At 36.6% G+C, this 26,785-nt stretch overlaps 1 protein-coding gene across 2 annotated transcripts in view; it reads left to right on the top strand.

Annotated features, from left to right (window-relative positions):
- Positions 1-26,246, top strand: part of TIPARP (TCDD inducible poly(ADP-ribose) polymerase) — a 32,543-nt gene extending 6,297 nt beyond the window's left edge. For both annotated transcript variants that reach the window (XM_063620291.1, XM_063620290.1), the window contains exons 3-6: positions 13,457-13,625; positions 15,315-15,475; positions 22,895-23,173; positions 24,160-26,246. In XM_063620291.1, coding sequence (XP_063476361.1) covers positions 13,457-13,625; positions 15,315-15,475; positions 22,895-23,173; positions 24,160-24,607 — 1,057 coding nt within the window. In that variant the 3' untranslated portion in view covers positions 24,608-26,246. The remainder of the gene's footprint in view (positions 1-13,456; positions 13,626-15,314; positions 15,476-22,894; positions 23,174-24,159) is intronic.
- Positions 26,247-26,785: the final 539 nt, after the last annotated feature.

Here is a 26,785-nt window from a genome sequence, read left to right on the forward strand (position 1 = left end):
TCAGGAAGAAACTAGCAGCATTATTGGCCAACACATGACATTCTGTTACCATGAGAACAAGGCAAGATAATCATTTTGATCCCAGAAAATCCAGGAATTCTTAGGTCAGGAACATATGGGTGTTTTTTATCCTTTGGTAATATTGTTTTGCTTAAGAGTAGACATAGATATAGGCCCGTAAGCCTGCATTGTTGTATTATGAGGTAGTTGCAATGGGTGCTTGATTTCCAAATCAGTTTTAATGAAGTAATGTTTATCTGGCACTTGGGAGAAGAAAAGTGTGAGTGAAGTATTATTATTACCATTGCTCCTACTACATTGTTAGTGGTAATAAGTGGTCCTATCCTAGGAAAATAGCAAAAAGTATTAACTGTTAAATTACTAGTAAAGTGAAGTTCTCTGAAGATTGCAGGATGAAATGTTGTGATATAGTAGATAGCTAAGTGTCAAAAATTAGGCTTTTGGGAAGTTGACTTGTGGTCATTGCAACCTGGTTTTCCTTGTATTCCAAAGCGATGTTGTGTTTCCTGGCAACAAGATGCAGATAACGGCATGTTGAGCCTTGCTGAGAGATTCACAAACAAGCTGGAGCAGCCCAGGTTCACATGGTTACCACATTATTTGGCTAAAGCTATTAATCTCTGTGGTCAGGCCTGTAAAGCTGGTCTATCTGTGCAGATTGTACATAACCAGGAAGTGTGTGTTCAGCTGTGTATATGTCGAAGTTGGAACCAGCAGTCTTTGGATTCAGAAATAATGAATAATGAATGGCAGTTGTTTATCCCACTGTTTTCAGTAGTTTATATGGCTTGGTAAATCATTTTCATATTGTATATCCATAACATCTTCATTGTGTGATACATGGGGAAAGTTCATAGTTCTGGGTCTCTAGCAGAGATGAAAGTTCATAGTTTCAAACTGTACAGATAAAATTTTTTATTTAGCTTTGCAAATGTATTGGATTTAATACCTAAATCTAAATTATATGTATAGTGTTCATTTTGTTCTCAGGAATGAAATTGGAAAGGAAGTTGAACTAGATAAATTCACAGGACCTTTCCAACTTTTTAGTCAAGATGCTTAGATACTAAAAGCACATTAAAAAAGGATTTCAATAATACATGCTTATTTGTTCCTTGTAATGAAATTATGATGTAATCCCACTTTGCTTTCTCATTTTGCTTTTGTACATCTACAAACGTTCATTGCCAACATCAGCTGCATACTAGTGTGTATGTACTTCCCAGATATAGATGCTGAGGCTTCTTTTTTGTACACGAGATGAGCCTTGGAGAATTTCCAAATTCCAAATATACAGTTGAGAAACAACATTGAGTGTTGTGTTTTCGATTAAGAAAACAGTCTCGAACAGTGTAGGCACTTATCCTTAGTAGACGATGACATTGAATGGCAGAATTAACAGTTTTAAAAGAGCCTTGCACCCTGTGGAGTACTGTTGTGGATAATTGAAATTATGGAGGTTGTGCAAATCTCTCTTTAGCAAACAAGATCACCACTAGTTTCATATTACATTCATTTTAAATTGAGCCAGAACAATTTTCTAGTTATTTCCACCTATCAAGAAGGGACACACTGCAAACCTTATTTTGGAGGCTACCTGCAGGTGCGCATATGACCAATGATTATTCTAATTCTGAATTTATTGAAAGAGAGTGGAGGTGAAGAGGAAGAGGAAAGTTGCAAACCCTGAATCCATTATTAATTTTTTTCAGAGGACAGGGTTTTTTTCTTTTGGGATTAATGCTCACTGATAAAAGAGGGAGCTTTAGTTGCTTTAAGGCTTAAGGCTAGAGTGTTGTCATAGTTTTAGTTGCTGAGTGATTTTTGATTGCTAATTGCCCTTAGAAGTCTATTTTTAAAATTTGTCCAAGGGACAATACCATTAGATGACTTCACAGAAACTCTGTATAAAAGAGAAATGTATATTAATGATCATAAAAAGCATATACTGTTATAGTCCCTATATGATTTGCATAGTGAATTAGCTAAACTAGAGCAAGCTCCTGACTGAACTCTACTGGAGTAGTTAAATTAGCCAAGTTAGCTCTGGCGTGCACAGCTGTGATGATGTATGAACTAACTCATTATGTGTTATTGATAACACTGGAGAGAGGAGAACAGCTGAAACTTACTATGCCTTGTGACTTTTTGGTAGGTCTTGAATATACACAGCTGGATGAGTTTAAATTTATTTTAAAAATTTCTGCCTAAGAGAAAGACAGCTCCATAAGCAAGAACTGTGTTTGAAGTGACTTTCAAAATGTGTGCCTTGTGCTTTAGGATAAAGCAATCCAATGAATTATTTTTTGTACTTCTTTATGCTACTATTTACATATGAAATAAAACTAATTGGCTTCTATCTATACTAACCCAGAGAAGTTACTGGATCTGTGTAGAGCTATCATGGGAATCAATAGCAATCATTTATTTATTCCCTTTTTGATTTTTCATCAATAAGCAGATTAGACTTTTTGAAGCAGCTGCCACCTGGCTTCAGGTTGGGGTCATTCTTTTCCTGATGTATTTATGGTAATGAAAATGAACCTTGTCAAAATGATTTATAACTTTTAAATCAGACAGTTGGAGGAAATAGCTTGTAAGGTTATGTGGCATTCCCTAAAAATAATTGCATGATACATTATGTATTTTATCATTGAGTTGAATCCAAAGCTCGCTCTTTTTATTATAGGTAAGAAAAAAAAGGAATACGAGTTGAATATCCCTTATCCAAAATTCTTGGAGACCAGAAGTGTTTCAGATTTTGGATTTTGGAATATTTGCATAGTACCCCAGTTAAGAATCTGAAATGCTCCAGTGAGCATTTGGGTATCATCTTGGTGCTCAGAAAGTTTTGGGTTTGAAGCATTTCTGATTTTCAGATTTGGGGTGCTCAATTTATAGTAGTAACTCCACTCAGCATTTAAAACTTAATTCTGCACATAATGGGCATGCAAAAAAAAATGCTACTTTTGACTGATAACTCTGTTGTGTCCCTGTAAATCTATTTCCTATTATACTAGAATTATCCTATTATACTAGAATTTCTGGATCATAGATTTACAATCTACCATAAAGCAAAGATAAACTTCGTAAGTTCTTTTGTGTATTTCTAATCATGGTCAGTGATCCTCAGTTTTATTCTGGGTTTGGGTGCTATTCCTAAAGGATAAAGCAGTATGTAGTCCATGCAAACCTTGACTACTCAAGGAATGCTACAAAAATACAGCCATTTGAGATTATGACTTTTTTCCCATGGTCTCTTTTATTTTTATCTCCTGATTTGAGACCACTGGATTCTGCATCCTTTGTCTGATGGTGATGATTCTGGATTGCATTTAAATTAGGACCTTAAGTCCTCTTAACCTTAGCCAACAACCTTTAATAATTATCAGTCTCCAATCTGTGAGTCGCAGTTGTTTTTTTTGTGGAAGGAAAACTTAGTACATGTGTATATCATTTTTTGCAAAGGGAAAAAATATATTTCAAATTGCAAGATAATTATTTTGGCACAACTTGTATGGCTAGTTCAAATTGGACACTGTAAAAGTTTTGAAAGAAACTCACTTTGTAAAAGTAGTAGAGTTTCTGTTTTATAGTAAGATTGGGGTTTTAAGGTAAAGTGAGTTCGAGAGATTTTGTATCTTTGAAAAAGACCACAGTGCTGAAGGTTGAGCCATTTTCCCTTTGATTCTGGGTTTGAAATAGGTGATAGCCTGAAATCTTGGTTTTACGTCTACTTTGCAACACCTTAAACAGAAACTGTACAAGGAATAAAATACTTCTGAAGTTCACCATTTCTAGGAGCAAACAAGCCACATTTTAGATGTGAAGGAATTCCTCTTTTTCCTCTTTTTTTTTTTTTTTTTTTTTTTTTTGAGACTGAGTTTCGCTCTTGTCCAGGCTGGAGTGCAGCAAGTGGCACGATCTCGGCTCCTGCAACCTCCACCTCCTGGGTTCAAGTGATTCTCCTGCCTCAGCCTTCCTGGGTAGCTGAGATTACAGGCATGCGCCACCACACCTGGCTAATTTTGTATTTTAGTAGAGACAGGGTTTCTCTACGTTGGTCAGGCTGGTCTCGAACTCCCGACCTCAGATGATCCGCCTGCCTCGGCCTCCCAAAGTGCTAGGATTACAGGCGTGAGCCATCGCGCCCGGCTGATGTGAAGGAATTTCTTTAACAAAACTAAATAGGGCTTATTTTTATATTTATAGATTGTTTATGACAGTGCTTTCTGAGGACAGAATTATACCGTATGCAGACTCACCCCAATTTAAAATTTCTTCCTTCAGACGTTAAACCTAATCCACCCCAATCCCTGACACAGTAACTGAAAGCTTCAAATTTTTGAGATAGATAATTCCTTGTTAATAGGGAATTTGAAATTACAAGTGGTAGGTTCTGAAATACATTTTGAAATTTTTGAAAATTAAGGATTTTATGCACAATAAATTCTGTTTGTAAAGACATATTCAGTCTGTGAAGAGGACAGTATTGCAGACTTGAGCTAAATATAATCAATTCTATGATTAGGAACTCAAATTTTAGAAGTTGATGACATTAATAAACTTCTAATTGTCATTTGTGAAACTTCCAATTTTCCTTGCTGACTTAGCTAGTTACTGTTACTAAGGCAAGCATAGAAGAGAGTTAACTAAGCATTCCTATTTGCTGTTTCCACACAACAAAATGTGTCTGTCTCCTGGATCTTTCTCTGCTCTATGCTGTTTACTTACTAGTAACACCCACTTGACAAGTAAAGAACCTTTGCATGGTCATCACAATGAAAGGATAAGTTCTTATAAGAGTGAGAATGCTAGAGCAACTATTCCTTTTCACCTTCTACAGAAACCAGTGACTTTCGAGTATGTGTACCACAAAAAGTTGTGTAAGGAATGTATTGAGAATCTCCCATGACTAAGTTGACTGAGGAAGAGTTCAGTAAATTTGTATTCTTCATGCAAATTGAAGTCCTCTGTTTTGGTGCTATTGCCTCTGAGTATAAGGAAGGATTTGTGAGTAATCTTATGTTGAAACATAGTACTTCTTGTAATGATTAGAAAATATGTTTAGGCCACACTTACAAGAATTTCTCTTTATTACATTAGCTTTTTCTTTCTGAATTGGAGAATTCTTAAATTGTTCCACTTACATGACAGAGCCAAAGAGTTTGGATGATCATCTTTGGTCTAAATTTTCACTAGCACTTGAATAGCCAGTGAAGAATGGCAAGGGTGAGGACCAAAGGGTGAACTTTGCTTGCAGTAGTGCATGTGCTTTCAGAATCTTGCATGCACCCTGTGATCTTCACAGTTCCTGCAGCTGATCAAGGTGCAGAGGGCAAACGGCACAAAATACTCTAAATAATTTCCTGCTGTGGTTCGTGTTTGGTTTCTGACTGTCACCTGGCTTAGCTCTTTCATTTCCAGGCATGTAGAGAGTAAAAATTAGCACAGGATAAACACTGGGTTTGCCTTCTAAGGTTTAATTACTCATCCTAATAAAAGAAAGACATCCTTGAATCTGGGCAGAGTATGTGAAACAGAGTCAGGGTAAAGTATGTGAAACAGAAGGAACTTTGCTTGCTTGCTTTCTGACATTTGGATTATCCAAATGCTGGCAGACATCAGAAGCATTATGTAAAGTGTTCTACAAATTTGTTACCCAGAAATAATTTCGACTCTCTTAACTAATTGATAAAATTGAATCTATCATAGAAACTTGGCTTTGTAGAATCCAACTCCCTCAGAAAATGTTACCAATTTAAGACTATGTTTGAAAGGTTTTGTTATAGCTTATAAAATGTAGACAATAAAAAGACTCTTTGTCTTTTCTATAGGAAGTCTTTTTCTCCAGCAATTTGTTTAAAGAACTATCAGAGTGATGAATTCTCTATATATAGTTTGCTTGTATGTATTCAAATCTCTAGTCTGCTGAAAGCTGTTTACTCATCTCTGGGTTCTTAGCATCAAATACGTAATAAGTCACCGATGAGTATATTTCTGATTCTTTCATTGATCAGTTAGTTCATCTGGACTAATTGGGGAAAAAGCCAAAGCTAAATAATAGAAAATTCTGAGTAAAAATCTTTTTATGGGGATCATTTCTAATTTAAAAGTCAAAGCAGAAATAAATTAAGCTAATAGTTTATATCTTACTAGGCATTATTAGAAAATATTTTTATGATAACTATAGTATTTATGTGTAAATGAGTGCTGAATTGAAGTATTTGAAAGCAACTTATTTTTAAGTAATTTTATCATTTACATATAGTATTATATTTATGTAGAAAAAATTAGAAAAACATTTATTTTATCCCTTTTTAAGGGATGTCAAATTCTATATTCAAAAAATTGAATTAACCACTATTTGTGCCTTGAATACATGGGAGGCATTTTTTGTTGTTTACTTTGAGATAAGATAGAAACCTCTCAGTTTTAAAAATATTTTTCTTAACAGAGGGGATATCTACTTTTTATAAAAATCAGTGATTGCATAATTTAAGGTAGTATAAGACATGCTACCAATTTATAAAAACTAACCTGTGCCTTCTATCCCAGCTGTTCTTACAGAAATTAAGTTTCACTTTCTCATCAGGCCATGGTTGAGAAGTATGTCTCACTTATAGTGCCTTCTGTGATCTTAGGACATGTGACTGAACTTGAATAAAAGTTAAGGCTGTATGACATTTCTGGTACCTTCATGATGCAAAATTTAATCCCACACTACCATAAATAGATGGCAATGAGATCTTCTGATCTCATAAGTGTAATTTTTATTTATGAAAGATTTTAGACTTACCCACATTTTATTGAAAAGTCTTTTTGTGTTCTTTGCTTTGATCTGTAGTTTTGTAATAGAAAACAAACAACAAAAAAGCCAGCATAACAATATTTTAGTAGGTTATTTTCCTTAAGTAGATACTGTAATTTGCTTTTAGTGGTTGCATTGGGGCCGGTGGACTTCATTGTATGGTATTATTTATTAGGGGTTTAGCAAACATCTAGATGTATTCAAATGGCCATGTCTTCGTATCAGTGTGTTTTGAGAATAAGCTGTGTTATGTTTATTTAGTTCCCCACATGCTTTTGGAGAATATACAATTAAAAAGCTTAAAAACAGATAATCTTTTTCATTTAGGAAACTTACCTGCCTCTCTTCTATCTCTTATCCTTTATTTTTCATTTCACTGGGTTCACTTCTAGAGTGACTTTTAAGACTACAGATGTCTAACAATTTATGAATCAGACATGAGGTTTGGCACACAGATAAATGTGATTTCAGACAGCATCCTTCTCACTAACTTGCTGCCTTCTTGGAATAAGAATTTCCAAGATGTCTCAGGAGGTACCAAGGGAGCAGCAACATAGAATTTTGCCTAATGATCACTTCAAGAATTTATCCCGAGAAATGCATTGTATCTTAAGGTGGGGAACAAACACTTTTACCTACCCAAAAATCTTTTGAGGTATTCAGATAAATCCATGATCTGAGTTTTATGTTAATAGTTTTACAGTGTCATAGTGTGGTAATTAAGTGTAGAATTTTAACCTCTGAGGCAGGGCGCCGTGGCTCACGCCTGTAATCTTAGCATTTTGGAAGGCTGAGGCAGAAGGATTGCTTGAGACCAGCCCGGGCAACATGGCGAAACCTCGTCTCTACAGAAAAATACAAAAATTAGCTGAGTGTGGTGGAGTGTGCCTATAGTCACAGCTACTGGAGATGCTGAGGTGGGAGGGTAGTTTAAGCAAGGGAGTTTGAGGTGGCAGTGAGCCTAGTTGGCACTATTGTACTCCAGCCTGGGTGACAGAAGAAGGCCCTATCTCAAAAAAAAAAAAAAGTGAAAGAAAAAAATTTAATCTCTGGTGAGTATTAAAAGATGTTGCTTTGGATGTAAGCATTTATGAATAAGTTTTATTGCCGCCCCCCCAAACAGCCCTGTGCTACTTATTTGAGGCAGTGTTAGCAAAAACTGAAGTAGCAACAGAATAAACGATAGTTTTGCTTCTAAAGAAGAAAGTTACGAATACATAGTTTTCTGAAGTTTAATAACTACACTGTTTTCACAAAATGTGTTGGTATTGTGTATGCCATGGCTTTGATTCTCATCACCTTGTAACATATTTGAAGCGATATAAGCTGCCAGATATTCCAGCATTGCTAAATGAGTCCTGGAAATATCAAAGCCAGGTATCAAAAGTCAGCTATATTTTGTTCGCCAGTGAAATTTCTTTAGCAGCGGCCAACATATCCCATCTGCTGTGCCTGTCTCAAGCCGGTAGCAGAACCTCAAGTACTCTCCACATTGCATTTAATCTTTATCTTTCTATCATTATGACACTCCATATTGGGAGATATTTTCACTTTACATCATAATAATAAAAGGACACTACTAATTGTGCATGGTGAGTCTAGCTGATTAGGGTGTGTGTTAATTAGTTTGAGGTCACAGGCTTATCCTTGGAGAAACCAGTTAACTCTTACAGGCAGGAAGCCAAGGTTCTGAAGTCTAACCGATCTGGTTAAAACTGTACAGAGTAGGATTCAGAAAACTTTGTATTTAATCAACCTACGCCAAAGTCTGAGTTCTATGTTTTATTTCTATCACCTTCCCACTTAAACCTGCTGTACGTCTTGTAATTTGTCTTGTTAATAGCACCATTATAGAACCACCCAGACCAGAAACATGGGACACATCCTAGTCTCTTTTCACTTCTGCCCCACATGTAATTATCCTTCATGCAGTTAAATTCTAACTCTTAAATACTTCAGATCATTCCTATATTGCCTCCTTAGTCCTCTTTCATCATGCCTCATGTGCAGTTCTAATAACTATAGATGGCTGTTCATAGAATAATATTGATAAATATCCTAATATTTAGCAGATGAATGGTTTTCTCTACCTGTCCACTGCCAAAAATAAATAAGTAAATCATTCTTCTATACCACTACAATTGGAGTGACCTTTATAAAGGCAAGTCTGGACTTTGTTGTAAATTCACTGGTGTTTCCTACTGCCCATAGAATCAAGACCTAACTTCTTAACAACAGTAAACAGAGCTCTTCATTATCTGGCCCAAGCCAACTTATCCAGTCCAGTTTTATCCCTTATCTCTCATAGATACATATACCCTAACTTCCCACATGAACTGGGTGTGCCTCTTGCACACTATTCTTGTGTGCCTTGTTTGGTTAGCTTCTACATGGAGTCACTCTGCATGTGGTGTCCTGCCTCCCGTTGTTTGCCTGGTAGCTGGACCTGGCTCACATTTTTATCCACTCTGGGACAACTCCCTTGACCACCTTTCTTGACACCTTTCCCAGCAGAGGTAAGCCATCTGCTTCTGACCACCTTTGTGCCACACTTCACACTATGCTACAAGGTTTCCTTTCCCCACTAGATTGGTGCTCTGTGTCATTTTGCCTTTTTCATTTTCTTATGGCCAAAGCAGAGCCTAGTACCAAATTAATGTGTCTACTTTAAATTACTTTGCTTTTTTTTTTGTCTCGTTTTCTTCTTGGTTACAAACACTTTATAAACAGAGAAACTGCCTAAAATGGTTACACTCTTTACTGAGCTCCCAAATGTATAAACCCAAGAGCTATTTATCTGAGAAAGAAGTCATGTTCTTACTATTTTCTGTTTCATTTAGCATCTTTTTCTTTTTTAGTTTTGGTTTGCATTCCAGCTGTTTATTATTCATGTCATAGGTCCTTTTTACTTTCTTCTCAGGATCTTAAATACTAAGATATTAGTATACTTATTAAAGAAATGTGTGCGGCATACTTTCTGACAGTGTGGGTGTTGGTGCTCTATGCATTGGTAATGTATGTCGGAAAATGTTGGCTTAATTGGTATGTGTAGATATTTGTTGAATAAGAGGAGAACCATTGTTATAAAGCATCTAAATTATGAGAATGGGCGTCCTTTTCAGCATTTTAAATTAGTGTTGTATATGGATTCTTATAGTGGGTGTGGTGGTGAGACATGTAAAAACAGAATTGTTAATATTTCAGTGGTTCAAGTTGATTCTTCCCTTAATAGCAAAAATCAGCAGTCTGTTCACAAGGTTTTGTTTTCTTCTGGTTCATGATAGGGCTGTATCTTAGATAAAACAATACTGATGGATTTAGCCATCTGATACAAATAGCAAGATATAAATCCTACCGTACAGTGGCTATCACCCATACTCTTTTTTGGCCATCCCTCAGTAGAGATGCCTTTAGGCCAGATGGGGTTTTCATCCACAAGGATTATTGCACCTTGCTTTTACAGAGACACCCCCAGTCTCTAGCACTGTCTCTCTTGCACAGTTTCCAACATCCTGTATTTACTGCTTTGACTCTAACTTCATCTGCTCAATACTGTAAATTCCTAACCTTATATCTTAAGGCTCTGACACCCTGGACTTAAACGTTCTCAGTTTGTTGCCTGAAGTCTCTCACATTCTTTGTTTTACCCCCTTATAGGAATATACAAGTTCCCATTTCCTCATCTCTCAGATACCCCTGCTCAGAAGGTCTCCTTTTCCAACTACTTGTACCAATCCTGTCTCCATCCGTCTTTCAAGAAGCGAAGTGCTTGGAGACCTCTTTTTCCTTGTTTTTACAGCTCTCTACTTACAGTGATATTTCCTGTTATTTAAACTGCTCCTAAGATTCTTTTTCTTGCAGAAAGCTGTCTTGGATTGATAAAGTAAAACCTCTTAATTTTCCTGACCTTTATCCATTACTGGATGCCAATAACCATCTCCTCTCCCATATTGCTGCATGTTTATTCTTTGTCTCTTATTTCCTGAATGTACTTGCCACTGATGAATTTAGATAGGCAGATGCACTGCTTCTTTGGCTTACATTTTGTTAGTTATTTCTTTCTTAATGCCCCTGGAAGACAGGGACTACATCTGTTTAATTCTTCGTGTATTGCCCAGTAGAGCCCACCATCACGATTATCACACATAGATGACTCATAACTGCTTTCTGATAATAGGAAACAATAGTTTGATAAAGAAGAGTGTGGTGGCTGTTGAACATTTGGCATCCATATTGCACACATTTATGCTGATGCAGATTGTGGAGAAAAAAACCTCTTGGCTTTAGATTTTTAAAGCATTCCCTGTTTAAGGGAAAGCAGGTGGTAAAATTAATCTTACAAAAAGATAATTTAATGTTTTTCAAATTTGTGATTTTGTCTCTGTCAAGTTTAGAAAAAGCATATTGAAAATCAAGTAGAGCTAAAACAGTACTTTGATACATCAATCCAAAGAACAGTTGATTGTAGTAAATTAGGATTTGTCGTAGAAACTTCATAATGCCCAAAGGACTGACATGCACAGAGAATGTAGCAAAAGCTGCAGTTGTAGATGTCTTTCTCATGCAAATCATTATCTATGAAGTCTCAGTAATACAGGCTTAAACAGAAATTGCTAGAGTGATGTCCAGAATAAAATCTGACACTAAACAGCAAAAAGCATTGGCTGTTTATATTATAATGCATGTTAACATAATGACTGCTGTTCTAAGAACTCCTTAAAGGAAATACTGAGGATTTGTGACTCATAATTGGGAACAGTTGCTGGGCAATAAGCTTAAAGGGGGAAAAATATGTTTAGAAACTTGAAACAATCTTAACAGGGAGAAAGTTTTTTATCACACTTCCCAATCATAACATCAGATTCTCCTAAAGTTAATGAAAATATGTTAAGGCAACTTGATAGGAAGTTTAATTTAGGCATAGGAGTTCCAGTTTACAGGACTTTTTTGTTTTTTTGTTTTGTTGTGTTTGTTTCACTTTTTAGGATTTCCCAGAAACATTTTTCTATTTGAATTAAATATTCCTACTTACCATAAATCATTTTAAAACAGCGGCCAAATATTATTTTAAAGTACATTATATTGTCTTATTTCATGCTTAATTAAAATTATATGTTATTTTTGAGACCATATCCAACTAGTTAGTACTCTTACTAAGCAAGAAGTTTGGGGTTTATTGGCAAGATCTTTAGGAATTTTAAAGGAGTATACTGCTTTTCTAAGTTCCATACTTTTTGGCATCATCAGTTGGTTATATGATTATTTTTTCATTGTAGAACCTGATTCATAAATTGTGAACATTGGGATAGAGGATGGCAAGTATTTGTATAATCCGTTTTTCAAATATTTGACTGCAGAATCTTTTGTGCACAGAATACCTGTTAATAGTTTTTGAAACAAGTATTCCAAGAGCAGATTTTGGAAAATGTGCTAGCTAGCAAAACCCATAGATCAAATTTTTTTTTTAGACAGTTTTGCTCTTTTTGCCTAGGCTGGAGTGCAGTGGTGCAACCGTAGATCAAACTTAATATCCTTTTCAAAATCCTAATTTACAGCAAGGAAATGTTAATTATTGGGAAAATCTGTCTCAACACCTAGACTTCACATGTACCAGTCTTTCTGAATGCCTGTAGATCTAGAGTATTTCCTGTGTTGTAGACATCCATTTAGAAATCTGTGGTAGACTGTGCTACAATATCTATGCTGTTATCATATATTTAATTTTTTATATTTTCTTATAGTAACTTTCAGACATACACAAAAAAGAAAAGACAGAAGAGTATAATGACGATTATGCCAGTTATTTGAAATAATGGTTCAAATGTTTCAAACTCTAGATGAAGTTCCATAAAAGAGGAAACACAAATGTTTTTATTGGACTACCTTTTATAAATTATTAAATGAGTCTGATTCATATAGTGGGACTTCCCCTCCAACAGTATGGAGACATTTGTAAAGGAATGATTCAGCAGCAGTCGACCAGATAACAAGATGACCAAAATATTCTCAAAGCTAAACCTCATAATAATCCAAACTATTTTTTTCTTCATGTTTTGCCAACATTTTTCAACCCACAGGATAAAAGAGAATATTGATGTTGGGTGGATTAATACTGGCTTTATCTGGATTCATTTTATTTTTCCCTTCTTTTATTCTGTCTTTGATCAGGCAATACTGTGTATTCCTGTATTGGCTCAAATAAACTGATGGCCTCTGAAAAAAAGGTCAAGCTCGAAGAGAAATTTTCTGTCTGTGTTTAGTTTCTACATAGCATCATAGTAAAACTGACTCCCTAATTGGCTGAGGCCAGCCCACTGTAGAGTGGAGGGTGGGCTTATTTTGATTGGGTTAGGCCAGTGGTGCTGTGGGGTTAAATCAATCTTACTACTATAATTCCATGGCCTAGAAATTTTGGTCTTGATTAGAAAGGGCATGTAGGAAATGGATGCTGTGGAAACAACCAGCAATAAATATGCTTCTACTCCAAGTAAAGCAAGTTTTGAAAATTCTACAACAGGCTATGCTATATATTTTTAATGTCCAATGATATTTTTAGATATTTTTGTTTTACAAATTTATTAACAGGTTTTTGGGGTTTTTTTTTTTTGGTTTGTTTGTTTTTAGAGGACAAGAATTTTGGGCAGATTTGAATGCCATGAACGTGTATGAAACAACAGAATTTGACCAACTACGAAGGCTGTCCACACCACCCTCTAGCAATGTCAACTCTATTTACCACACAGTCTGGAAATTCTTCTGTAGGGACCACTTTGGATGGAGAGAGTATCCCGAGGTATTTACAGGTTCTTTGTTGACAAGTACATTTTTCAAATTTATTTTTTTCTTCCTGTATTCTTTTATTCTTTCTTTACAACAGTGACTAGGCAGAACTATGCATATAATCAAATAGCTTATGAATATAAAATTGAGTCTCACTGATACAAGAAAACTTTTCTCTTTCTCTTAAAATTTATTTCTTTCCATTAATTTGAAATCCAAAGATAGCATACCACCATTATCAGATAAATAAAATGCTTTCCACAGAATCTTACATTATAGAGATGAAATACTTTGACCTGTTGCCACCTATGGAGTAATTTTCACGAGATAAGAATTGGTATACCTTTTGATTATATCTGGCTCCTGGGCTTATGGAGATTGGATCAAGTGTTACACTTAGCATTTTAGAAGCCCAATGGAAACAATCACTCATGTCTCTGGAAGAAGTACTTGAAAATGTTTATTGAGTTGTGGTCAGGGAAATCAGTTATTTACAATTTTCTCCTATGTGCACTTGCATCCTTAGTCTGAGACAGTGATAATAGCCCTTCAGTCTCAAAGCAAGGTTTTAAAATGATGATGGTTTACTTTGCTTCTGAATGACAATTCTGAGTCGTTTAAACACCCTCAAATGGACTTTAGAGATTAATTTCACATTCCAGAGATCTGACTTTTTCAATTTAAGTTCATTTCCAGCATTACAAAAGGGGGGAACAACTTATCTACCTTACTTTTATTTTTAAAGACAATAGCAAAAGAAGAAAACCTAGTATGTTAATTATTGTAAATCACAATATTAAACTAAGTAAGCTTAAGTAATCACTAGTATCTAGCTTCCAAAGAGAATACAAGGCTGTTTAAAATGTACTCTCAGAATACTTGGTAATCACTAGTTATCTACCTTCCAAATAGAATACAAGGCTGTTTAAAATGTACTCTCAGAATACTCAGACTGTTCCTATGTTTTTCCTCTGAGAAGTTTTTTTTGGGTTTAGAGCTTGAACTTTATATACCACCACCTTTTCAAATTTTATTTATTTATTTATTTTGAGAGGTAGGCTCTTGCTCTGTTGCCCAGGCTGGAGTACAGTGGCACAATCATAGCTCACTATAATCTCGAACTCCTGGGCTCAAGCAGTGCTCCTGCCTCAGCCTTCCAAATAGCTGGGACTACAGGTGCATGCCACCATACTCAACTAATTTTTATTTTTTATTTTTGTGGAGACAGGATCTTGCCATGTTGCCCAGTCTGGTCTCGAACTCCTGGCCTCAACAATCCTCCTTCCTCCGCCTCCCAAAGTGTTGGGAGTGGCTCACAGGCCACTCACAGGCGTGAGCCACTGATAATGGCCAACATCACTATCTTTAATTCCTCTTTTGAAAACTCCCTTAAGAAATATGAACGAAAACTCTCTATGATATTATTAAGGCTCAAAATAGAATAAAATAGTTCCCTGGGCCCCACATGTTTTGTAAGGTGGAAATCCATGCCTTATGAACAGGGAGCATCTTTCCACCCTACATACTTGGAAGGAAAAAAAAAATCTTAGCATATAAAGGGAATTAGTTAAACTCACTGTACTTTATTGAAATTCCTGTGAGGTTAACTTTTACCTTTGGTTAAATTTTCATTTTTAACCATGATTATTAACTTTCCTTTTTTTTTTTTCTTTTTTTTTTGGTTCTGTTTTCTCCTCCATAGTCTGTCATTCGATTGATTGAAGAAGCCAACTCTCGCGGTCTGAAAGAGGTTCGATTTATGATGTGGAATAACCACTACATCCTCCACAATTCATTCTTCAGAAGAGAGATAAAAAGGAGACCCCTCTTCCGCTCCTGTTTTATACTGCTTCCATATTTACAGTAAGTGTCGAGTATAAGGTCTCAATATTTACTCTTATTTTATGTAAATGCATTCCTGAATACTAGAGATAAAAAATAAGAGTCTCCCTTGGTTAGTACCCCTAGAATGTGAAATTCCAAATTATTCTTTGGATTTTAATTCCTCAACAAATTGAGTGTAAATAAGCTACAATAAATCCAGTTACACTAAAAGAATGAGTATCTTATTGGATTTTTTAGAGTTAACATTTTTCCACAACTAAATATAATTGTGTGTGGAATGAGGCACAGAACTTGCATTTACCTTCTTCATGGAAGATTTTTTCCTGCCATGAAACTGCTTTCAAGATGAGACCCTTCTGTGTTACAGGACAACTTAGCCAAACTGCCAGGGCAAGTGAGGAGAGTCCTACAAGGTGATTTCTTGTTTTACTTGAGGGAATTTGAATGGGGAAAGTTCACCTTTTCAAATAATCTACATTCTTATTTGCTATGTAAGCCACGTCTTCTTGTGATACTCACTAAAATTACTTGTCATACTTACTAAGAATACGGTTTCTTAATAGAAGGTTAGGACTGAACTCACCCTTCTGAATTGTAGGTGAGCTTTTCTTCCATTTTGCTAAGAGTTGTTTCTTCCTTTGGTCTCCAGACAACCCAGTGGCACATCTTTATAGATACCAAAAGGTGGGGCACATTACCATTTGCATGGCCACCTTTGAAAATTAGTATCTCTAGGGAAATCATTATCTATTCCAGTCAGATATGCTATTTTTAGAGACTGATTTTGAAAATGATACAGGTTTACTTGGTTTTATGAACTTTAGAGGTGTAGCATAATTGTTGTTTTTTTTTTGTGCTGATCTTTGAGGTAAAGATACCATTTTTATATTCCTACTGTTTTTATTTTAGCTCAAACTGTTTTCCCTAAGTTGTTATGACAAAATCTTAGTGATTCTAATCCCATGTTTGGAAGGGGAACAGTAAAAACAAAATACAAATAAAAATCCCTGAAATGATCATTATCCAAAACAAATTTGTAGTAAGATTAATCTTAGAAATATATATTGGATTGGGTTAAGTATGTTCTTTCTTCTAAGTGCCAATTTGAAAAATTTTACCTTGTAGGGTTTCTTAAAAAATTAGAACTAGTAAAAAATGCCATTTCTGTGATTTTACTAGCACAGCTGGAGATAGTGTCAGTGTCCAGTAGTTAGGAATATATTGTCCTCCTGGTGAGACAGTAGAACTCATTAGTGAGACCAGCAGCTTGGCATGCTGAGCCAATCAAGCAAGATATAACTTCTGTGTGAGGGTAAGAATGCAAGTTCTGCATTGTTGGAAAGTTTTAGTGAATGGTGAAAATGCATCTGTTTTTATCTCATGATAAGTAATTATGGAATATGCCCTCCTCCTCCTTTTTTTTTTTTTTTTTTTTGAAACTTAGGCTTGTTTTGTAAAAGTATGAACTATAAAGATAATATAAGCAGCAATACAATTAATGGCACAAATATGCCTTCATTATACAGGCATATCTTGTTTTATGGTGCTTTGCTTTATTGTACTTCACAGATAATTGTGTTTTTTACAAATCGAAGGTCTGTGGCAGCACTAGGTCAAGCCAAATCTATTAGTGCTATATTTTCAACAGCATGCGCTCATTTTATGTCTCTGCATCACATTTCGGGTATTCTTCGGATATTTCAGGCGTTTCATTATTATTGTATCTGTTATGGTGATCTGACCAGTGATCTTTACGTTACAGTTGTTTTGGGGTGCCAAGAACAGCACCCACGTAAGACGGCAAAGTGTTCAAGTGAAAGGAAGAGTTACACATCTCTAACTTTAAGTCAAAAGCCGGAAATGATTAAGCTTGGTGGGGAAAGCATGTTGAAAGCTGAGATAAGCCAAAAGCTAGGCCTCTTGTGCCTTAACATTAGCCAAGTTGTGAATACAAAGGAAAAGTTCTTGAAGGAAATTAAAAGTGCTACTCTAGTAAGCACACAAATTATAAGAAAGTAAAACAGCCTTCTTGCTAATATAGAGAAAGTTTTAGTGATCTGGATAAAAGATCAAACCAGCTACGACATTCCCTTAAGCCAAAGCCTAATCCGGAGCAAGGCCATAACTTTTTTCAGTTCTTTCAAGGCCGAGAGAGGTGAGGAAGCTGCAGAAGAAAAGTTTAAACCTAACAGAGGTTGGTTTATGAGGTTTAAGAGCCCATCTCTGTAATATAAAAGTGCAAGGTGAAGCAGGGAGTGTTGATGTAGAAGCTGTAGCAAGTTATCCAGAAATCTAGCTGAGATCATTGATGACGGTGGCTAAACTAAACAAGAGATTTTCAGTGTAGACAAAACATATTAGAAGAAGATGCTATCTAGGACTTCATAGGTAGAGAGAAGTTGATGCTTGGCTTTAAAGGACAGGGCTATCTTGTCAAGGGCTAATGCAACTGGTGACTTTAAGTTGAAGCCTAGGGCCCTTGAGAATTGTGCTAAATCTATTCTGCCTGTGCTCTATAAATGGAAAAAGCGTGGATGACAGCACATCTGTTTATAGCATGGTTTACTGAATATTTTAAGCCCACTATTGAGACCTGCTCAAGAAAAAAAGATTTATTTCAAACTATTACTGCTCATTGACAATGCACCTGGTTACCCAAGAGCTGTAATGGAGATGTACAGATTAGTGTTTTCATGCCTGCTATACAACATCCATTCTGCAGCCCACTTATCAAGGAGTCATTCTGACTTTCAAGACCTCCTGTTTTAACAGTGTATTTTGTAAGGCTATAGCTGCCATACGTAGTGGTTCCTTTAATGGATCTGGGCAAAGTAAATTGGAAAACTTTTGGGAAGGATTTACCATTTTAGATGCCATTAAGAACATTGTGATTCATGGGAGGGGGTTAACATACCAACATTAACAGAAATTTGGAAGAAGTTTATTTCAGCCCACATGGATGATTTTGAAGGGTTAAAGACTTCAGTGGAGGAAGTCACTGCAGATGTGGTGGCAATAGCAAGAGAGGTAGAATTAGAAGTGTAGCCTGAAGATGTGACTGAATTGCTATCTCATGATAAAACTTGGATGCATAAGGAGTTGCTTCTTTTGGGTGAGTAAAGAAAGTGGTTTCTTGAGATGGAATCTACTGGTGAAGATGCTATAAAGATTTTTGAAATAATAAAAGGTTTAGAATATTACATCAACTTAGTTGATAAAGCAACAACAAGGTTTGGGAGGATTGACTGCAATTTTGAAAGAAGTTCTGTGTGTAAAATGCTTTCAAATGGTATTGCATGCAACAGAGAAATCTTTCATGAAAGGAAGGGTCAATTGATGTGGCAAATTTCATTGTCTTATTTTAATAAATTGCCACTGTCACCTCAACCTTCAGCAGTCACCACCCTGATCAGTCAGGCCATCATCAAGGCAAGACCCTCCCACCAGTAAAATGACTACGACTCACCAAAGGCTCAGATGATTGTTAGCATTTTTTAGCAATGAAGTATTTTTAAATTAAGGTATAAATATTGTTTTTTTAAAAGAACGAATGCTATTATATACTGAATAGACTATGGTATAGTGTAAATATAAGTTTTATATGCACTGGGATACTAAAAAATTGTATTACTCACTTTATTGCGATACTTGCTTTATTGCAGTGGTCTGGAATAGAACCCTCAATATCTACTAGGTAGTCATATATTCATAATATGGGCTTACCAGAGAACAAAAATAGTTACTCTTTATTTTCCTTTTTCTTTTAAAAATTTTCTATTTTAATCTTTCTGTCTAAAACTGATAATCAGGTCTAAAGTAAGAGATCAGCAAATCAAAGAAATACTAGGCAGATAAACTTTAGTGAGAAAAGAGCAGAGAAATAGCCAGTCCACCAGGGTGGGATGGGTAAATGCAGTGATCCTATCTACCCTAGAGTGTGGGGCTGAAGGACCTAGTAGGGAGAAAGATGAGGGGAATTGGTTCCAAAAAGCATATTTTAGAATCAGATTCCAGAGGCTATGATCTTAGCCAGGGAGAAAGTTTCTTTTTTAAGTGGTTTTTGTTTTGTTAAATTTTTAAAACTTTTTTAGAGACAGAATTTCCTCTGTCGCCCAGGGTGGAGTGCAGTGGTATGATCATCATAGCTCACTGTAACCTGGCACTCCTGGGTTCAAGTGATCCTCCTGCTTTAGCCTCCCAAGTAGCTGGGACTTACAGGTAGATGCTGCCATCTCCAGCTAATGTTTTTTTTTCTTTGGTAGAGACAAGGTCTCACTATGTTGCTGAGGCTGGTCTTGAACTCCTGTCCTCAAGCAGTCCTCCTGCCTCAGCCTCCCAAGTAGCTGGGATTACAGGCATGATGTTTTGTTTTTAAGTGTTATTAAATGCAAAGGGTCAAAAAAAAAAAAAAAGGTGTTAAAGAGGCCACAATTCTCAGGGAATCAGATGTCTAAGAGTGGAAGGGGTCGGGTAGGAGGTTGACTTAATGAATTTTCTACAAATTCGGCTGTTTTCAAAAGGTTTCTCCTGCTTTTTAATGGGGCTGATAAACAGGAGTTTATTCTTTAATAATCTTAGAATACTTGAACTGAGACTGCATAAGCAAACAAAGCTTAGGGGTTTGGCAGTTCAGTGCTTTCAGCTGAAAGAACATTTATCCCATGCAGTCACCTCATGGTCATGAGAATGCCTGCACAGTTTCTTTAATCCCACCTGAAAAGGATAAAATGAATTAATTTGTATTTCATCGCTGAAATTGGTTTAGTAAACATCTTTCAAAATGGTCAGGGGAAGGAGGAAGAGTAATAAAAAGTGACTTTGGATTCTGAAATTTCATTCTTCAGAGATCCTTCTGTAGAAGCTCAATTCCCTTTGACTTTACCTCGCTAGAGAAGGCTGGTGTCGGTCTGTGAAACATGCAGTGTATCTTTGGAATACCCATGAGGTGAATACAAACTCATTCTCAGAAAATAAAGGCACATTTGTAACTGTGCTTGAAACATATTTTTTTAACCCATGGCTACTAGAGTGTTGAAGCCCATCAGACAGATGGGTATATGCATTTTTATGTTTTAGGCAAGTTAGGATGTTGGCCTGTTACAAGTAAGCATCTATGGGTTGGAATGGATGTTAACCGTATACATAGTCCAGTTTAATATCTTAGAATGGATAGGATTTATTTATCTCAGCTCATCTTCAAGCATATGTTAGTAATAACAGACCTCCATCCCCCCCAAAAAAGGAAAAGCTATATTTGAAGCTTTCATTTTATGGAACAGGTCCATAGTAGTGATATCAGAAAGAAAAGGGGCAGAATCTCTTCTGTTGTCATGGCTAGGTTTGCTGTACAGGCTGACAGTCTAAAACCTCTAGAGGAGAGTGTTTGCAGAGAATCTTACCTTTCTCCTTCAAACCAGAAGCCTGTGTTGGTAACTTCAACCCCTGATAATAATAGAAAACCTGGTGGGCTGGGGACTTACCCTTTTCTTTGCAAAGCTGGATAGAGGGAGGAGCTATTAAATAAAAATAAGGGGCTTATACTCTTTGCTTCCCCGCCATTCCTCCAGATTAGTGATGGCTTTTTAAGGAGTTACAGATATTTGAGAATCTGATTAAAGCAGTGAGACCTCTCTTCAGGAAAGTGTACCAGTGAAAAATGTACCATTGTACCAGAAAAATGTATCAGTACTGAGGATCCAAAGGAATCTGTGTGGGCTCTGAGAAAATGCTACAGAGGACAAGGACTGTTGTGCCTTTTGTTGTGAAGGTTGGAGAAACCAGCAGCACTTTAAATCTGCCCCTGTACTTAAAAGCACCTTGGAGATTCAGTAAGCCCTGGATCCACCCATCCAGGACTCTGTCTCACAAAGAGACTTTGAGGCACATTAATTTGAAGGCACAGTCACTTGTAGAAGGTGGGGGTTAGAGACGGCAGTCATGCTTCCATTGCTTTTAGCTTCTTGAAAGTCATCTCTTAAAAGACTGTGTGTTGATGATGATAATGCGGTGGTGGTGGTGGTGGTGGTGGTGGTGGTGGTGGTGGTGGTGGTGGTGGTGGTGGTGGTGATGGTGTGGTGGTGGTGGTGGTGGTGGTGGTAGTGGTGGTGGTGGTGTCAGGCAAAACTAGGTTGGAATCCTAGTATCCTGTCGATCACTTTCTAGCCTTGTTTTAAAAAAAGAAAAAAATATAAATTGTGAAACATATGGAACTGAAAAGAGTATGAGATTAGAAACTATTTCGATGGGCCTGGTCTAGATTCAAATTCTGTCTTTGCTCTCTGCTAGCTATACTCGGGCAAATTATTTAATCTCTATAAACCTCAGTTTCTTCATTTGAAAAGTGGGAATAACCAAGTCATCTTACAGGGTTATTGTGACAATTAGTGATATTGTATGTAAAATGGCTGGCACATAGTATTAATTGGTTATGATTATGATGAGAGAGATGGTCAGCTATGCTCTTTGGAGGTGAGACACACAAAGTTGTAGTCTCTGTGTCACAAAGCTCTTATGAAAATTTCAGTTTCCTAATCCATTTTGGCACACATTATTACTTCCTTGTGACCAGTACGTGCCAATGAGTGTTATAGCACCTGGCCCTGGACTAGGTCTCAGGGTCGGGATTTCCTTGCTCTCTACTTCTTCTCTTTTTCTCCGTTTCGAAATGGCCAAGAAATAGGATTTAAATTTAAGCATTTAACTAGGCAGGAATAAGTAACTTACCAAAGCTGCTGCTTATCTAAAATCATTGTTCAAAGTAACAGACATGAATTTAAAGGCTCACGGATATGCATTCTGGTATCTAGAGTTTATAGTAATTAGCTCCATCTTAAGCACACTCAAAGCTATAAAAGTTGAATAGTATTGGTGGTTTTGTTTCTATATGTGATCTTGGAAAATGAAGCAAATGTCAAATATTAGCATTCAGGTCCTGCTCCATGATTTTTGTTTGTTTTTATACAGAAATTAAAGTGGCTTTTTTTTTCTCCCTATAAGCTCCCTCCTTGCTGCATGCCTTACTTTGTCTCCCACCCACACATCCTTTAGTAATGAAATCTTTTCTGCTTAGTATCAGCACATTTGGAAGAAAACATATAACAAAGTTTCTTTAGCTATAGGTAATAAAGAGGAGTCTAGGATTCAAAAGTAAAGGTATTTGTGAATTGGCTCTTGCTTGTTTGCCTTGTAGCTATACATTCCAGAGTTTTCTCCACAGGAAGGAGGCCCAGAGAAGGCTAATAATAGGTTATTCATGTACAGGCAATGTTTGCTCCAAGACTTTTTTTTAAATTAAATAGATAGCATTTTTTACTTTTTAAATAAGCACTTAAGCTATACAGATTATAATATTAAGTAGACACTGATAGAGAGCACTATAATGTGAGGTGTACTTATTTCTTAATATTTTACATTGATGTTTCTTCTTCTCCATTTTAGGACACTTGGTGGGGTTCCCACACAAGCTCCTCCACCTCTTGAAGCAACTTCATCATCACAAATCATCTGCCCAGATGGGGTCACTTCAGCAAACTTTTACCCTGAAACTTGGGTTTATATGCATCCATCTCAGGACTTCATCCAAGTGCCTGTTTCTGCAGAGGATAAAAGTTATCGGATCATTTACAATCTTTTTCATAAGACTGTGCCTGAGTTTAAATACAGAATTTTGCAGATATTGAGAGTCCAAAACCAATTTCTTTGGGAGAAATACAAAAGGTGAGTCAGATGTATGAAAAGTTCAAGACGGCCGGGTGTGGTGGCTCACGCCTGTAATCCCAGCATTTTGGGAGGCCGAGGCGGGCAGATCACGAGGTCAGGAGATCAAGACCATCCTAGCTAACACGGTGAAACCCTGTCTCTACTAAAAATAGAAAAAATTAGCTGGGCGTGGTGGCAGGCGCCTGTAGTCCCAGCTACTCGGGAGGCTGAGGCAGGAGAATGACGTGAACCTGGGAGGCGGAGCTTGCAGTGAGCTGAGATTGTGCCACTGCACTCCAGCCTGGGTGACAGAGCAAGACTCCGTCTCAAAAAAAAAAAAAAAAGAAAAGAAAAGTTCAAGAATCAAAAGAGCTTTATTGTAGCCAGTGTCAAATGAGGAACATAATAGTAAACATTTGCACAGAATTTATGTTCATATTTTCTGTGTATTAACTGACATAATCCTCATAACAGACATAAGTAGGATTATTACAATTTATATCTTACAGAGAAGAAGAAACTGAGTCACAGAAAGCTTACTTTGCTGCAGGTCATGCGGTTATTATGATATGGTGCTGGAATTTGAACCCAGGCAGTCTGACACCAGAGGCCTTGCTCTTAATTCCTTTACTGTGGTGCCTCTCAAGTCAACAAACTAATGTAGGACAAACGGAGGGAATACATTTAGATTTCAGGAATCTCAGAATCTAAGAGACCCTCAGATTGGAGGAATTAGGCAAGGAGGGCATCCTGAGGAAGGAAAACATAGGAGAACTCTTAATAGATTTAAGATGAAAGAGAAAACAAGTGAATGATTGGTGGAGAAAGAAGGAAAAGGCCTTTTCTACAGTGGAAAGATAAGTTTCAACTTTTAATAGGATCTTTGATGGCATTTTGCCCTTGATAACTCCTCATTAAAATCATAAAGAGAAGTTTATGACTACATCATGCCTGTTAAATTGACCTGTATTTCATCCTTCTGAATTCCCTGTTCTTTCCATTAGGAAAAAGGAATATATGAACAGGAAAATGTTTGGCCGTGACAGGATAATAAATGAGAGACATTTATTTCATGGAACATCCCAGGATGTGGTAGATGGAATCTGCAAACACAACTTTGACCCTCGAGTCTGTGGAAAGCATGCTACAATGTTTGGACAAGGCAGTTATTTTGCAAAGAAGGCAAGCTACTCTCATAACTTTTCTAAGAAGTCCTCCAAAGGAGTCCACTTCATGTTTCTGGCCAAAGTGCTGACGGGCAGATACACAATGGGCAGTCATGGCATGAGAAGGCCCCCGCCAGTCAATCCTGGCAGTGTCACCAGTGACCTTTATGACTCTTGTGTGGATAATTTCTTTGAGCCTCAGATTTTTGTCATTTTTAATGATGACCAGAGTTACCCTTATTTTGTTATCCAATATGAAGAAGTCAGTAACACTGTTTCCATTTGAAAAATCTTGGTACTGCTAAATTATTTGATACAAACTCAATCCAGCATTTGTAGCAGGTTTTGAATGGGTGGGACTGGGTGGGGAACAGCATTGGACATTAATAGGGCACTTTTCAGACCCATTTTTTAAAGTGCTAGAAAATACTTTTTTAAAAAAAAAAAACAAGTTTTAAAATGACCACTTACTCTTTAATTATTTACTAATTGTTAGTGTACTCAGTGTGGAAAAGACTACAGATTACACACTCTTCATTCACACTTGTACATATAGACAGCAATGTTACTAGGAGCATTAAATTAAAAAACTGAACAGCCTAATTTAAATGTGGCTTGGGCCTGGTAGAAGTTTGACCAAATGGAATGGAGGCTGTGAGCAATGTGAGGATTCTATTTATTTATTTACATTTGATAAAACTTACTGGAACTAGTACTAACATGCATATTCCCTGTCCAAAGCATCACCGCTTTGGTATAGTATAAGTTCATGAAATTCTGGTGGGTAGAAAGAAATTTTTATTTCTATCAGCAGTACTAAAATAATATCAGCCAACCAGAGAACATCAGTGACTGTAACTTCTGCAGAGTTTGCCCCAGAATTCAGAGTTCTATCTAGAGGAAGTTAAAACAACAACAACAAAAAACAACCATTTGAAAAATTTTTGTCACCAGCAAAACTTTTCACTAATTAGTGATATGAAATGTGATTTTTGTGTTGTTAAACTTCAGCTTTGGAAAACTCAGTCTCTTTCATTATCATCCATTCCAATTTGAAGGAGTTGGGCAGCTAAGTTGGTTAAAGGCAGTCTTGAGGGTTAGAAGTATTACTTTCTTTTCGAGTTCCAGACCTAGCTTGCGACTGAAAGTTTTAGAAAAAGGAAGTACATCTATAGCCGAATTGATAAGGTTATTATTGTGTTTTGCACAAAGTATATTAGCAAAAGTATTTGCTGGAATTATTGGTAGATGGCAGTCCCACTCCTACACCTGCTTTGTCAGATACAGCTGGGTTCCCTGGCTGACTCTGTACCTTACTTACACTACTTACTTAATAGAAACACAAACTTGGAAATTGTGCCGGTGGTCCAGCTGGAGCACAACATTTGGTGAATATGCTGTTTCCTCAGTTCAGAGAGGTAGCAACTAGGTAAACTCCTTATAAAAAGCAAATACCTGGATTTACAAAAGTGAAAGTAGTTGTTCACAAAAGAATTCACCATGGAATTCTTTCAGTTACCAAGCTCTCCTGGTATGTTTGTGGTTATATCATTTACACAAAACTTTTCAGGAACTTATGTGTTGTTTAAGCAAGATGTATCTATACTGATGTCTCAGTGAATCAGTCTGTTTATTAAGCACTTATCAGGGCTTCCACACAGTTATTTATTTTGCCCTAGTTAATCCTGTTGTTTGCTGCCGTAGGCATGAAATGGCCAAATGTGGCTGTTACAGTTCTTTCATTCAATTATAACTTGTAAACCGGTGACTCCTAATCTTTTTCAAGTTAAGACACCTTACCATTGCTTATTTGGTTTTATGAGACTTGCTCCTTTTTTTCTCCCTAAGGAAAAAGAAAGCTTTATGACATATTTATTTTTTTAATAAAACTAAGCAAAAATAAAACTTATGGTAATTCCTTAAAATTTGTTGTTGTTTTGGTTCCATTTAAGATCACTGGATTAATACATAGTTGGTGATCTGTAAATGTTGATTGGTTGGTTAAATGTATGATTGAGTGACTGAATGAACAGACCTAACCAGAACTTGCTGCTTAAACTTTTCTGCAGTGTGAATCTACAGAAAGTACATTATCTAGCAGTCCACTATCATTTACAAGAGAAGAGTCAATATTTTATTTTGCAGGTAATACTTGGAGGAAATGGACAAGTTTTGGTTTTTTTTTTTTTTTTTTTTTTGTTTTTTTGAGACGGAGCCTCGCTCTGTTGCCAGGCTGGAATGCAGTGGTGCGATCTTGGCTCACTGCAATCTCCACCTCCCAGCTTCAAGGGATTCTCCTGCCTCAGCCTCCTGAGTAGCTGGGATTAAGGCGACCGCCTCTATGCCCGGTTAATTTTTTTATTATTTTTATTTTTAATAGAGACAGGGTTTCACCATGTTGGCCAGGCTGGTCTCAAACTCCTGACCTCAGTGATCTGCCCGCCTTGGCCTCCCAAAGTGCTGG

This window comes from Symphalangus syndactylus, chromosome 17 (assembly GCF_028878055.3).
Source record: "Symphalangus syndactylus isolate Jambi chromosome 17, NHGRI_mSymSyn1-v2.1_pri, whole genome shotgun sequence".
Classification (NCBI taxonomy): domain Eukaryota; kingdom Metazoa; phylum Chordata; class Mammalia; order Primates; family Hylobatidae; genus Symphalangus; species Symphalangus syndactylus.